The 15,458-nt window shown below is 29.2% G+C and overlaps 1 protein-coding gene and 1 long non-coding RNA gene across 4 annotated transcripts; one reads left to right on the top strand and one right to left on the bottom strand.

Annotated features, from left to right (window-relative positions):
* Positions 1 to 3,928, top strand: LOC105140158 (uncharacterized). 3 transcript variants are annotated; one of them, XM_011046869.1, is made up of 2 exons: positions 1 to 1,217; positions 3,647 to 3,928. In XM_011046869.1, the coding sequence occupies exon 1, from the start codon at positions 136 to 138 to the stop codon at positions 1,180 to 1,182; it is 1,047 nt and encodes a 348-aa protein (XP_011045171.1). In that variant the 5' UTR covers positions 1 to 135; the 3' UTR covers positions 1,183 to 1,217; positions 3,647 to 3,928. The 3 variants fall into 3 exon arrangements, with proteins under 3 accessions (XP_011045171.1, XP_011045169.1, XP_011045170.1); XM_011046867.1 differs by having other exon boundaries at positions 3,603 to 3,928; XM_011046868.1 differs by lacking the exon at positions 3,647 to 3,928 and adding an exon at positions 1,649 to 1,728.
* Positions 1,666 to 13,546, bottom strand: LOC105140160 (uncharacterized). The gene is made up of 3 exons (XR_845140.1): positions 13,535 to 13,546; positions 7,246 to 7,254; positions 1,666 to 1,735 (listed from the first exon to the last, which is right to left on the bottom strand). It is a non-coding gene; the product is annotated as an uncharacterized LOC105140160 (long non-coding RNA).
* Between the last annotated feature and the right edge of the window lie 1,912 nt (positions 13,547 to 15,458).

Here is a 15,458-nt window from a genome sequence, read left to right as displayed (position 1 = left end):
TGCCCTAACACGTGTTGCTTTTACACCTTCTCACCGTCTAACCTATGATTATCGTCTGAACTAAGCTACCTCCAGATAGAGAGAGAGAGAGAGAGAGAGTCTTTTTTATAGGGAGAGGGGGAGAGAGAAAAGGAAATGGATGGTTGTCATGGCTGGCATGTGACAAGAGGAGCTGCTGCTGACGCTTGTGGTCGTGCTGGTGCTCAGGATAAAACGATAATCAACCGGATAATGCATAGATTCCGACCGATTGCACCGAAGCCGGCTGCCGGTACTGATCTAGATTCTAGCTCTTCAGCGATTGGCAACAAAGAATTGGTAGCTTTCAAGACAACTAGAAGAAAGAGAAAGTATGTTAGGGTTTGTAAGAGTAATAAATTGAAGAAAAGCAAAAGGGGGCCGCAAGTACCATCGTCAGATCAAGAAAAGGAAAGAGGAGGGGAAGGAGAAGGAGGTGATTTCAGCAGTGTTGTTACTTTACAGTTATTACCAGAGAGAAGTGAATCGAAGGATGATGAGTCGCAATCAGAAAGAATGGGAAAGACATGGTGCGGTAATGATAATTCTCAAGATCTTGCCGTAGATAATATTAAAGAATATGTCAATGATCAAGAAAAGCAAGAACAGCCCATGTGTTTTAAGTTCAAGCTAAAGCAGCCCATGATTGAGGGTTATGGTAAGCCAGATCAGATGTTCGTGATGCTTCCTCAAAAGAGGGAAACTACAGTAGCGGAATCCTGGGTGACGGTAGAGTGCGTGACAGACATATACAGTACATGCATGGATGGTCGAGCTATATTATTAGGGTGTACAGACGTGGAGAGAATGAGGAATCTGGAGGGGGACACCTGTCCCGGCTTCATATCGGACGGTTTGAACCACGTACAATGGATAAACTGGGCTTACAAGAAGATGGTGGAGATGGTAACGAAAGAAGATGGTAAAGAGAGAGTACAGCTGTATGATACAGTACCAGAAGTAATGGTTTGGTTGGTGATAAAGGAAAAGTTGTTGCCTTTTGTGGACTGTGCCTCTGCGTTTAGCTGCTGGGTTAGGTTACAGAATTCGTGGCAGAAAGAGAAGGGTTCACAGACGGTTGTTCCTTGTGATGTTTGGAGAATGGATTGTGGAGGGTTTGCATGGAGACTGGATGTTGACTCTGCACTCAGTTTGGGCCGTTGATGAAGAGTACAGATCAAACGTCGACAAATAAACAGGTACTTAATGTGTGGATTATTGTTTTTTTTTTTTTAAGGAGTTTAAATGGTTATAAAATGGAGCACAAAATTCGTAAAACAAGCTGTCATTTAATGAGTGCTAGGAAGTGCTTCCCAGTCAGAGCAATATGGCAAACGAGAGCGGGAACCAGAGGCCCTCACCTATCTTTTCCTTGTTAAATGTAGCTATTTTATTGGCCAGGGATGATATCTATAGGAATTTGTGAAAACAAAATAAAGCTGAATAGAAATCGAGAACAAGGACAATATTAGGGACAGGTGGACGAGTACTTAGGCTGTAACAACCAAAGTTATTTAGCTTGAAAACAATATTAAGATCCAACCAGGAATAAATAAAAAACTACAGTTTCACCGTTATAAAAATGTGAGAATCACTAAGTATTTACTGGGTGTTTTCTGCTCCTTTCCAGGTATTTTAAAGGGACTCAGCTGGCCCACTTTCCCAACTCTCATATTCGTATCATCTACTTTCTAAGATGAGATCATGCATGCTTATACTTGCATTACTTTGATTTTTCTAAGATGAGATCATGCATGCTTATACGTGCATTACTTTGATTTACATTGCAATTATCTCAGAGAGGTTTAATTTCAGGCATGAAATATCACTCATGTGGAGTCCCTCGCCGCTATAAAAATTGAAACACACACGCACATATAACCTAAATTAGTTATTAACATTTTCCCTTAAATAGAAAAAAGCATAATTTCATGAATCATTTTAGGGTGAAAATGTTAGAAGAATTATAAGTTAAGTATGCATAAATAAATCCTTTAATTAAAGTTAATAATAGTGATATAGTTAATTAATGAGGGTTTTATATGGTTGGTGTGTGTAAAATATACAACAGAAAAAATTAATAAATAGTCTCTCAAAAAACTGAAAACCAAAGTGTTAATGCCCCCATTACCCAAACACCTCATAGACATTAATTAAAATGTACCCAAGCTACTTGGTTATTACAAACTCAAACCGAACGTCAAATTAATTTAGCTTCAAACCAGAGAATGTATTGGTTCACAAGTTTCTTACACAATAATTATTCAAACTGACACGAAATTAAGTATTATTTTGTAATAAAATGACTTCAAAAATTAATTACTATATATATATATATATATAGACACTCATGCGATGTGAAAAATTATAAAGCCATAAGAAGTCCAATTCTTTATTGTCATTAGAAAGTAAAGAATTGGACTTCTTATGGCTTTATAATTTTTCACATATATATGTTTTAGATCACTATGTTTCCTCTTGTTTCCAACTTAATTAATATTATTTTATTTATTTATCTCCTCTAAATATTTAGGTTTATTTTTTATATAATGGAAACTAAGTACCAAAAGTTAAAAAAATGTTACATTTTAGTACTAAAACTCTAAATTTTGTTAATTATACCCCAGTTTTACATGTTTCGCATCCTCAAAAATAAATTATTTTCGTATTCACTCCTCCAATACTAAACTTATGGTTCCACCCCTAATTCGGATGGTAGGGTGTATTTCAGCTCTACCGTCTCTTCCCTTCTATGCAGGGTAAGTTTTTCTCCAAGAGTAAAACTCGAAGTCTATTTAGGAAACATATTATACATCTTGGATCCCGTAAAATTAAGAAAAAATCATCCTCATTAATCAGTGCCAGGTGAGGTAGGTGTCTGCTGACAGGTTATTTTTCCTTCTTTAATGAGTGGATGATCTCCCATTTAATTTGATCTAGCGAATTACGTACTTTGTTAAATTTATATATTAAATACAACGTAATTCTAAAAAAATGATAAAATGAGATATAATTAATTAATTTTCAACTCTAAAACCAGAAAATTTAAAAACTTTAAAACTAACAATATGTATATAAGGTGATTAAAACCAGAAAATTTAAAAACTTTAAAACCAACAATATATATATAAGGTGATGCAGGTAATACAGTCGAAAGCTTTATGTAAAGTAGAAGCAATAAATTATTTAAGTTTTGAAGAATAATCCCTTTAAAATCTTTTAACTCTCCACCTTAAATCTTTTAACAATTTCTTTCTTTTCACCTTTATATGTACCAAACCCACGCCCTTGGAAGTGAATCAAAGAAAGAAATATATATTATATATGGAATTTCGAAATGCTTGCAAGCATCAACACATCTTTTAATACAATTATATATTCAAGCCAAATTGAATTCTTCCAAAAGGATAAGAACAAGAATGAAATATTGCTTGAAGCTTGCTGACTCACTATTCTATACTCTGCATGTGTGATTGAACAATAATAGATAAAGCTTCCTTTTTATTTCGTTACCCGCCATCCTTGTTGATTCTATATTTATTCTACATGTACATTAACTATTTTTTGATTCATGTTACATCCAGGGGTCTTCTTATAAAAAAGATAAATACTTTTTTGACGGTGACAGGAAAAGAGTTACGATGCAAAAGTCATGGAAGTGTGTATATATATATATATATATGATCTGCACTGTAGTTGAGCCAGGTTACTCCAAGTTTAAGTTCGATATGCAGAAATCTGCAGACAATGCTGGAACTACAACGTCATGTAAAGATCTGCAGTTCAGGAAATACGTGGATTAAAGGACGGCATGCAGAAATCTGCAGACAATGCACGTTGATATAGTCAAACAGTGAATTTGCAGGAACCGATTGTTAATGCAAAATTCATGACAACATGTCTTCGAACAGTATATGCATTAGGCTTGTTATAAAATCTCAACTATCTTGACCCAATAGTTTAAGTTTTTAATTAGGGTTCAGATTTGATTTATATTATTTTTTAATATATCTCTTTAAATGAAAACTCTTTGGGTTTAGAATTTGCAAAGGTTCATATTATCTTATGTTTAATTTTTATTAAATAAATAGGAATAATAAGATTCGAACTCGTGATTGCTTGATCAATAAAATTTTGATACTATATAAAGGAATAATTTAATTTAATAAATTAAACTGTCAAGTGAGGTCTTATAATATGTTTTATATTATTTACTAACACAAAGTAATATAAAATTATAAAGTTATTTTTAGAATTTTATCTAAAAATTTAAGTTGTTGGGTTGAAATGATTTTTTTAATATGATATCAGATTTTTAATGATCAAATAGTCACGAGTTTGATTTTCACTATCTCACTTTAATCATAAAATTAAGTATAAGATTGTGTGAATTTTTATAAGTTTCAAACTTGAAAGATTTTAATTTAAAAGAATGTGCTAGAGAGTAATAAAATTATTCTTAAGACTTATCCTAAAATATAAATTATTAAGTTAAGATAGTTTTTTAACAATATAATATCCCCTTTATCTTTAATTATTTGCCTTTTGTCATGAATAGCTAAATTATATGCCTTGGCATGTGTTGTCATGAATAGCTAGATAAAAGTTGTTGGGTACATAGAGGGTCAAAGTCCATTTCTTTTAATATATGAAATCTGGTTAAAGTTAATATATTTTGTTTTTGCATTTTAAAAGTAAAATGATTTTTAAAAAAATTAATTTTTTTCTTTGCTTTATGTATTTAGATAATTTTGATGTGCTGATATCAAAAATAATTTTTAAAAAATAAAAAAAATATTTTTATATTTTTATGAGTGAAAAACACTTTAAAAAGTAATTACAACTACATTTTTAAACAGACTATTTATAAATTAATGTAATTGGTTATATTTTATGAATAACTTTTATGTGAATTATAAGATTGCTAGGGAGTATATTAAATTTATCCATAATCATTTATAAAATCAAGTTTTAAAAATTTGTTTATAATATTTATTGGAATTGAGGAATGAGTTAATAATATAAATTATATATTAAAATTTTATGTAATAACTTAAGCTATTAAATTTAATTTTTTCTTTAACATATTATTAGAGCCTAACTCTCCTGTTATCACATTTCTGCTCCTCTAGCTCCATGCTTCATGTGAGTGGCCAAGTTAGAACCTAATATTGAATTAACACACCAAAGTTAAGACACTTATAATCTCTTGGCAATCCTTAAAAGAGCTTAATTAGGTTTCTGAACTTGGCTTTTTAGGTTTTTTTTAATGAACTTAGCTTTTTTGTTTCTTTTTACATTAAGTATATTTTCTCTTTAAGCTCTTATTTTTAATCTTTTTATTCTCTCTTTGAGTTTATTAACAAATTGTTTTATGATACTAAATTTTTGTTGATTAAGTGATTACAAGTTAGAATTTGACCACTCTCATTAATTTTGAGCTCAAGGGACTTCTATTTAAAGAAGTGCATGAAAGAATAATATAAATTATATTTTAAAATCTTACTTAAAGTTAAAATTGTTTTTTGATATCAATAAATACTAAATCATGTCCCTAATGTATCATTCATTAGTTAATAATTCATATATTTTCTGTATATAATCTCATAATCTCAATACAATATTAATTTTAATTTTGGATATTATAAAAATATTTTTTTTAACTTATCAAAAAATTTATATATGGACTCATTTAAAAAAAAAATTACGAATAACTATTGATTCATCACACTTGTTGGTGATGTGTGTGTTGGATTGCAATCATATAATACAGAAGGTGTGATTAACTAATGCATGTTGAATTGATGAATTTAAGGATTATATCTTAACATATATATTAAAATACTTGAAATGGAAAAAATTAACAATTTAAGGACTATATTGTAAAGAAATAAACATTTTAAAAGGCATATTTTAAAATCAAAACTAGACATATCCAGTTAGATATGAACATATTTGGTTGATGCTTCCTAATCAAAATTGAACATATCTTTTTAAGATTTGAATTCTTAAAACACATTCACCTTGTTTAATTTTGTAAGGCTATTAAGTGTCTTTACTCAAGATTTAATTTTTACTCGTAGTTTCTCCTTATTAGAAAGAAGAAATAAAGATTAAGAACCTTAATTGATTGGAAACATTAATGGTTAGCCAATTAATTAGTGGATGATTGATCACGTAATTATTATCAGATTAAAAGATTAAAATGCCCCATAGGATAAGATTATATTCCATTAACTAGCAATTATACCATTTAAAAAAGAATATAGGTAAACTAATTAGTACAACATTTGGTGTAGGTAATAGATAGAGGCTAGTTTCTCGACTAAGTAGAAGTTGATATATTTGTTTATCGCTATAGGTTTTTATAAAACAACCAGTATTAGATGCACCACGCGCCATGAGATGACTTTTTATAACTTGTCTCCATAAAACTATATCAAAACAAAATCTTAATGTTTGTATGAAATGCCTTAAGTTCTTATCATTTTTAATGACAATGTTACACTCAATTACAAATATTGCAACCCTGTATGTATCCTTTCCATCCTTTCCATGAGCTAGATGGATATATTATAAGGCAATAACTAGTTATACAGGGAACTAGCTAGCTAGCATTGATTACTCATAAAAGGTATTTTTTTTTCGATCATTAAATTTTTCTAATGTTAATATGAGCCCTATCTAAACATAAATGGAGAATGCAAAAAACATGACTTAACATAATAATATTATGGTGGTCAATAAAATCATGCATGATTTATATGATCATTTGAATAATCTAGAATAAGCCATTATAGTAGAAACTTAGGAAAAAGCTATAAACACTGACAAGACATTTTCCATTGTTTTTCACCAATGAAAATTATAATGGAATAAAAAATTAAAAAATTCCTTTGACAATTATGTTAGTATTGTTACCATTTTAAATTATCGATGAAAATTTCATTAGTAGTTTAAAAATGAACTAAAACCCAACAATTCCTCTCCTCTTCGCATGTATTATTCCTTTTCATTTAACAAAACATAGTGGTAGCCCTCCTACACTTATAAATCTAGCATTGAGTGTACTTACCCTTTACTTATCTCAAGTTTGATTTCTTTTTTTTTTTTTCAATTAATGAGCTTAGAGTTTGATATTATTTAATCCAATATGATTATTTAGGGTTTTTACCTAATTTAGGGGTGATTTTGTTGGGCCAAATTATATTTATATTGCTATTGTACTTTTAAATTCTTATTATGCAACCCAAAATTTTCTTTTAGGGTTACAACAATAAATCTAGTGTTGTCTTTTTGTAATGAAGCAAACAGGGGTGAAGCCAAAAAATTAAATTAAAGGGAGCTAAGATTTCAGTTGTTTTAATATTTTATCTAAAACCATATAGATTATTAAGGGAGGGGTTGGAAAAACAATTTCCATGCAGGGGTCGAGGCCCTTGCCTACCCCCTGTCTCTGCCCCTGGAGGCAAACTTGATTAATATGGTTTTAATGAAAAAAAATATTATGATTATGATTTTATTATCAAGTGTGATTTTGTTATAACAACAAAATTGATAATTAAAAACAAATAAAAAAAATGAACGTAAAGATATTTCCCTTGTTAGATCAATTTTATTAATTTTGACATGGGTATAATAATTGACATGACCCTTTATAAAGATGGAAGTAGTCTTTTGGTCAAGATCTTGGTGAATTCATATGCCTTTTTCAAAGTGAGAACAAGGACTGTAAAATGAGTTTATGACTTGCAACAATGTTTGCTACTCTATGGTTAGCATTAGCAATTAAATTTCAAAGAAATGATGTATATTATCTATAAAGATATCGTAGTCTCTAAAAATAGGATAATGTTTAACCTTGATTATATTGTTAGGCTCCAATGCCAAGTAAGAGGTTTTTTTTTTCTATATATAAATTCCATTTTTATAAGTTGTTAGGGTTAAAGATGTGATTTTTTTTTTAAATAGTTTTCACTGATCTTTAATTATTATAACTGGTCTATACAACACATGCAATACTATGCTGACCCATGCATTTGTATTTGGAATAAGTTACCTTTTATGTAACCTATAATTTCATGCGTTCTACTTGTAGATACTGTTTTAGAACTTAAACCCTTATTAAATTAATGGTTAAGCAAAAAATATAGTAAGATACAATGGAAGAGAGGTCATCATTTTAAAAATTCTATAAGAAAATAAGTCATCTTTTATTAATTGCTATGGAGAAGTTGTGTTTTCCAAATATATTGGATTTGCTTTGCTAATGGATTCATGCTAATATACTTATGTGGGGAGCAATGCATGATCGCATACTTGTCTCTATATGCAAGTATTGCTTTTGAGAAGTATGTTTCTTTTTATTCAAGAATAAACAAGTTCAATTCCAACAAGAACCCTATTACTTCATCAATTAATCGTATTGGTGATTGTTTTATGAATCTAGGTGATGATTATAAAGATACACCTAATATAAAAGTTATTAACCAAGGCTCAACCAATGAGAAAAACAGAGCATGCATCCATACTTTGATAGTCTATTTTAGCCAAAATTATAGCAGAATAAAAGGGTGACCTATTTGTATAATTAATATTTTGTGTTATTGTAAACCCTAATTAAATTTTTTTGAGATTTATAAATATTAAAAATCTTGATTCAAAAAATAAAATGGTTAAAATTAAACCTAGGGATTATGATATCAATAATAACATGGATAAAAGATATTAAGACAATGAAAGATTGGATCAACCATGGTCCCTTGCGACCTATGCCATGGAATATATTGAGTTTAATAACTTTTTATTCAATTATATAATAAAAATAAATGCTCATAAAATTGAGCATCAACCTAAAAAAGATATTTATTTAAGACAATGATAATCTTATAAAAAAAATAATAAATCATGCATTCTATTTCTCAACCAATCCAATATTAAAAGACAAAATAAAAAAAAATAGTAAATAAAAAACAATAATAAGACCAAAAAAAATCTAATTGGTAGGTAAACTCGTTAAACATGCGAGTCAGATAATCTTGTCAACCTTGTGAGTTAGGCACCCCAGGCTAGCACGCCAAACTTGTGAACCAGATTATAGATTTTACTGGGATTATAATTTGTTTTTTTTCTCCAAAACTATATAAAATTTAACAATAAGATACAAAAAATAGACAATTATAAAATTAAAATATCAATCCAATACAGAGATTTTTTTTAAATCACAATAACCTTATAGAAAAAGAAATGAAACCAATTACAAAATTGAATTCTAAATTAACCCACTAACTAAGGATAAAATAAAAAAATTAAAAAATTAAACTTATCAAACCTCCAAACTAGTTAACTAGCCACATTTATGATCAAGTTGATGGATTTTATAAAGTTTAATAACATGGGTTTTCTTTGAAATTAGTAAGAAAAATTATAAAAATTATAAAGTGAAATTTTTAACATCTAAAAAATCAACAACAAACACATTTTTTTTAAATAATAAAGTAAAATAACATTATGAATTATTATTCTAATACACAGTGCAATGGATGCAGATTAATAATAATTTTCTACACTTTTTAATTTGTTTTTGGTTAATGTTAATAACAAAAATACAAAGAAAAAACAAGAGACAAAGAAGATAACAAAGTGGGTCCAAAGTGTACTATAATTATAAAAAGCAAATTGGTCATTAAAATGACAGTATCGTCCTAATCAAAAGAGATTAGGAAAAGAATTGAACATAGTATAATATTTCCTATAAATTAGCTATTGCTTGAGAGAAGGTTTGATAAATTATAAATTAGTTTTTAGTTTTGTAAAAAGAATTAAATAGTCTCTCTAGATTTAAGAAAAAATAATTAGTTACTTGACCATGTTTAATTATAAAAATATTTAATTTGTTTTTCAAATAAGAGGGACTAATATATAATTTACAATATTATATCAGGGTTTATAACCTTTAATTTTAGTCACATTCCTGCTGTCTATGAATATTACTGATCTCCAATTGGAATCTGACCAGCCTTGCTCTCAAAATATTATTTCTTCTATTTAATGTCATGGTGGACCGATATTAGCTTGAAAATTAAAGTGGGCTTCTAGAAAAAGTACAAAAAAAAAAAAAACTTGTTTTGTAATCTTACCAACTTTTGCTGTCTATGAATATTACTGATCTCCAATTGGAATCCCACCACCCTTTCTCTCAAGATATTCTTTCTTCTATTTATGGAGTGTTCTGGGTTTGCAACACAGTAAAAAAATAAGAAGAAATAATTGATAAAATAGTACAGTAAAAATAAATATTTGAAAAAATAATACACTTTAAAGAACCGCAGTAAACAAATATTATTTACCTGCAGTTTACTACTGCTGCGCCGCCTAGAGTGAAACAACGGAGCTTTCAATAGTCTTTATGATGGCAAATTTGATAGGATTTTTAACGGTTTTTTTTGGAAGTACGAGGAATTAGGATGGTAAACAAAAACAAATTTGATAGAATAATACGATATTTTTTTTTAATAAAATAATATAGTTTAACAATATTATTTTCATGTTGAGGGGTGATATGGTTGAATTACAATTTTTTGTATGGGCTGGTTCATCGGTTGAAGTTGAATCTATTTATATTAATCATTTTATTGTTTTGTATATAAATTATAATTTTATGAAGTTTTTTTTAAATATATTTTATGAGTTAAAATATATATTTTTATCTAACTTATAGATTAAAAAATAAACTCCAATTAAAATCTTAAAAAGTTATTGTTAACTTGGTAATGAGTGATTGTAAACAGTTGCGTCTGCTATAATTAAATAAAGATATGCTTTAAACAAATTAGATGGATGACTTAACAAATACATTTATGGATTAATAGAACATGTCTAGATCTAAGAAGAGATTTGATCATGTTAGCCCATAATAATAACTTAAAATGGTCATAATTTTTTATCCGATTGTTGAATTGTACTTGAATTTTTATAAGAGTCTTCGAAGACCGTTTTAGCAGCGTCGCTATGTGGAACGTCAGATCTTTAGATATAAAAAATCACATCAAGACCCTCGATTTTAACAGCTTTGAGATTTGTTTTCGTTATTTTTTAAACCAGTCAACCGCTTTAACTAAATATTACACACCGGTTGAGAAAAAATAATATAGTTTGACCACTTCGCGCTTTAAAAGTGCAACATTTACTTAAATGTTGTTATTTTGAAGTGCGACAACTATTATGTCGTACTTAGAAATAACAATATTTAGTAAATATCGTGTTTTTGAAGCATAATATGGTTAAAGTGTGTTATTTCAACAAAAATTTCGCTACTATATCAATTAGCCAAATTATCGTGATTATGAAGTGCGATCCTAATATTTAGAGCTCGTTTGTTTTTACGTTTCAAAAGTGATTTTAAAAAAATAACTTTTTTAATTGTTTTCTTTGCTCAAATTAACTTTTTTGTGTGTTTTCAGATAGTTTTAATGTGCTGATGTTAAAAATAAATTTTAAGAAATAAAAAATATTATTTTTGTGTATTTTCAATTAAAAAGCATTTTGAAAAGCAATTGCTAACACAATATCAAAATCGTCTTGTACTACATCTTTGCCCTTCATATGGCTATTAATAGTAAAACAATCCATCTTTCATATAGTCACTAAGGATATATCACATCGGATTACAAGAAGCAACTTTTATTTTGTTTTTTTGGTCAAATTAGCATAATAAACTTAAAAATTTAGAAAAATAATATCTTTTAAAAAATATTTGATAAAATGAGATAATTTAACCTTGTCGCACTTCTGAAGTGTGACATTAATTAAATGACATGTTTTTGAAGCACAATAACTTAAGATGTGTTTCACAAGCATTACATCAATTAAAATTTAAATCAATTGAACACCAATAGCACACAGACGTTCCCCCTCTTTAAAAAAAAACCCACAGTCTCCCCTAAATCTCTCTTAAAAACTTGTTAATCACTTAGATTTTCCCTTAAAATAACTAAAGATTAAACTCTTCCTAGTCTTTAAGTATCATTTAATGTTTTCTGTTGAAAATCCATTATACCTTTTACTGGCACCACCACCACTATCGTCGCTACCCCAACCATTCTTAAAGTGATGCTTTATACGAGTTGAGGAATGCAAAAAATAAACTATAGATAACACATTTTTGTCGATATTAATACAAGTGATGCCTTGTATACTATTACTTGTAGGGGTAAAAGTTATAATTATGATTGGTTAGGTCAGCATAATGATTATGTATCATAGTGGGATACACAAATAAATGAGATATTTACAAAGATGCATCATGTGATTGCTAAAAAGGAGTATATGATTTGATACATGAGTATAACATGACGTATCATTACTTTAGATCCCGAGGATGTTCCTTCACTTAGATACATAAAGTACGAGCAACACGCAAAACATATTAAACATCACATAAGTAATAAAGTCTTTTATGATTAATTTTTGTTGTCTGTTGAGTTTTATGTGCTTATCGTTTAATTTAACATTAATGTTATTGCACGTCACCTGCACTGCGTCAGCTGGCGATTTTTGCTCATTTGCATGTTCTTTAGTAGTTGCCACTTAGTATTTGGTTCAGGGTTATTAAGAAACCCAGGTGTACTGATCTTGTTAAAGATTTACGGGTAAGGGACTGGTTATGGTTAGGAAAGGTATTAGCATCCCTAGCGCACTCTACTTGAGGTAAGCTGCTTCATGATTTGATGTGATTTAAAAGCTTTTAAAAGGTGTCTTGCTGACAAGACTAAAAGATTGATGTCTTCTCCAGCAATAAATAACCCAGCAAGACCGGGATCGAACAAGAGGGAAGTTAATTATATAAATTACAGATAACAATAATACAACAACAACAACAACAACAACAACAACAACAACAACAACAATAATAATAATAATAAAGAAAAAAAAGGAGAAAAAGAAGAAAAAGATAAGAACTTTAAGATGGAATATTAATGTAAGGATTAAACAATGATTATAACAAATGTCAAGGTTAGAAGATCCACTAATGGTATGTCAAACAAGTATAGTATAAATGACACGACTAAAAGGTTGATGTCTTCTCCCAAGTGCAGGAGTGTCGAAGTAATAAATAACTCGGCAAGACCGGGGTCGAACCACAGGGAGGTTATTTGTACAAATTATAAACAACAACAATAACAACAACAATAACAACAACAATAACAACAACAACAACAATAATAATAATAATAATAATAGTAGTAGTAATAGTAGTAGTAGTAGTAATAATAATAATAATAAAGAAAGAGAAGAAGAAGAAGATGAATAATAATAAAGAAAAAGAAGGAGAAGAAGAAGAAGAAGATGAGAACTTTGAGATGGAATATTAATGTAACGATTAAACAATGATAATAACAAATGTCAAGGTTAGAGGTTCCACTAATGGTATATCAAACAAGTATAGTATAAACTCTTATTATTGAATTGGAAACCACACACAAAGGAGGTTCCAATCAGATTATATATTGTTAACATGATTACATTAGTCATCTTATTCAATTAATGCTAATACTTGTAAATCTCGTCAAGCATTCATGATTATAACTTATGTTAACAACAAATCAAGTTCCTTTCATAGCTCAGGTGTCGGTTATACCATACAGTATGAACTATGAAAGTGCCAAGCATTTGTTATACCAAGTGTTATACAACATAAATCAAGATTAATCATTTAACAAGCAAAGTATTAAAGAGTGAACAAGATAACAAATATAAAACATGTTAGTATCAAACATTAAAGTCCATATTAAGTTTACATTATACTTATTCTTACACCATTAGTGTAACCTTTTCACCTTGACATAACTAACTTAGCTAGACATAATGAAAGATAGAAAAATAAATAAACAAAATAAAAACATCAATAAGATAAAAGTTAACTAAGAAAATGAAAGGAAATGAAAGGCATAAACTTGATATTAATGAAAGCAAAGCATAAGCAATACAAAAAATACAAAGAGAGAAAGGAAGAGCATGATCTTGATCTGGAAACCAAGATGCCTAAATGCATGGCAAATGCCTCCTTTTATAGGCCAAAATTGGAAACTATTGATTTGATGACTAATTGATAAGTGGGTGGCCAACTTTTGACTTGGTGACAATCCTTATCTTTTCTTGTCTGCCCAAAACGTCATTGATAACGTCAAAATTGGAGCCCGTTGAAAACATGAAAGTTGTAGGTAATTGTCTCAGATTTTTTGTGTAAAAAATTCAGCTCATTTGGATTTTTAGAACTCCAGATATGGCCAAAATACCGAACAGTGCTCGGGCTGGAAGACAGATTCGGGCTTCTTTGTTGTTGCTACAATTTGGACTTGATAATGGCCTTTTTAGATCTTGGGCTCCATATGAAAGTTGTAGGCCTATGTCTTACCTTTCCATCCATATAAATTGGACCTAAATCTGAGATATATAGCTCCAGATATGACCCATTTACCGAACAGTGTTCCGGTTTGGATTGCACCGACATCTCTTTTCTAAGTTTGGCCATCTCTTTATCCTTGCAATTTAAGTTCTTCAAGTCATCAATCAATCCTTTTATTTATGTGATAGGCCTGCATTAAAAATAGACATTTACCATAAATTATAGGTATCTTATATTATTAGATACATTATTATAAAATATATTTTAGTTAAGGAGTTATTGATACTTCAAGTGCAAAATGATGATATAAAACCATGATAAAAATGCACTTTTAAGTACTAATCAAAGGACACGCATGCATTCTGCAAAACTTGTGAAAATTGTCAAAAAGTTAATACTGGTCAAAAAGTTTTATTTTATAATTCTTAACTCTATGCATTCCCTAAAGAGCTAAGATCAAGATGGAGCAATTCTTATGGGGCCTTTGATATTGAGAATTCAATGAATGATAATATTTTTAAGGAAAATGGACATCATTTGAAAGCTTACTTTGATAATTTTTCTAATGTAAATGAATCAACTGGTTTGAATGATCTTGTAGATAAAGGTTGATTTTTTTTCTCACATTATTTTTGTGTTTTTTTTTAGTGATTTTTGCTAGTTTCTCTCACCCCGGTCAAATAGCGGACAACGATACTCCGTGACTTAAGTCGGTTCTTTCAGTTTCCCATAATAATTGATATCTGTGTATATATTTGTGCAATTCTTTGAATCTCTCTTCCAATTCTCATTTGAAAATGGACATTAATCTTGAAAAATTGAAAAAATATTTTCCCGCTCTGCCTCAGAATCCGATTACAAAAATTTACCATGCTAGATGTGCAAGATTGAGGTTGTTAATGAATCATGAAATTCCTGAAGATATTTGTTGGTTAATTGAAGCAAAGGTCTGGTTATCAGGTGCGTCCTCTAATTCCTTCATTTCACACATGTCTGGAACAGGTAAAAACACTTTTATAAAGAAACGTCATAC

This window comes from Populus euphratica, unplaced genomic scaffold (genome assembly GCF_000495115.2).
Source record: "Populus euphratica unplaced genomic scaffold, PopEup_1.0 scaffold256.1, whole genome shotgun sequence".
Taxonomy (NCBI): domain Eukaryota; kingdom Viridiplantae; phylum Streptophyta; class Magnoliopsida; order Malpighiales; family Salicaceae; genus Populus; species Populus euphratica.
Note: the sequence above shows the minus strand (reverse complement) of the source record. Positions and strands in the feature narration are given on the sequence as shown.

Excerpts from the sequence above, each read along its gene's own strand:
- LOC105140158 (XM_011046869.1), top strand. The coding sequence starts at position 136 with ATGGATGGTTGTCATGGCTGGCATGTGACAAGAGGAGCTGCTGCTGAC.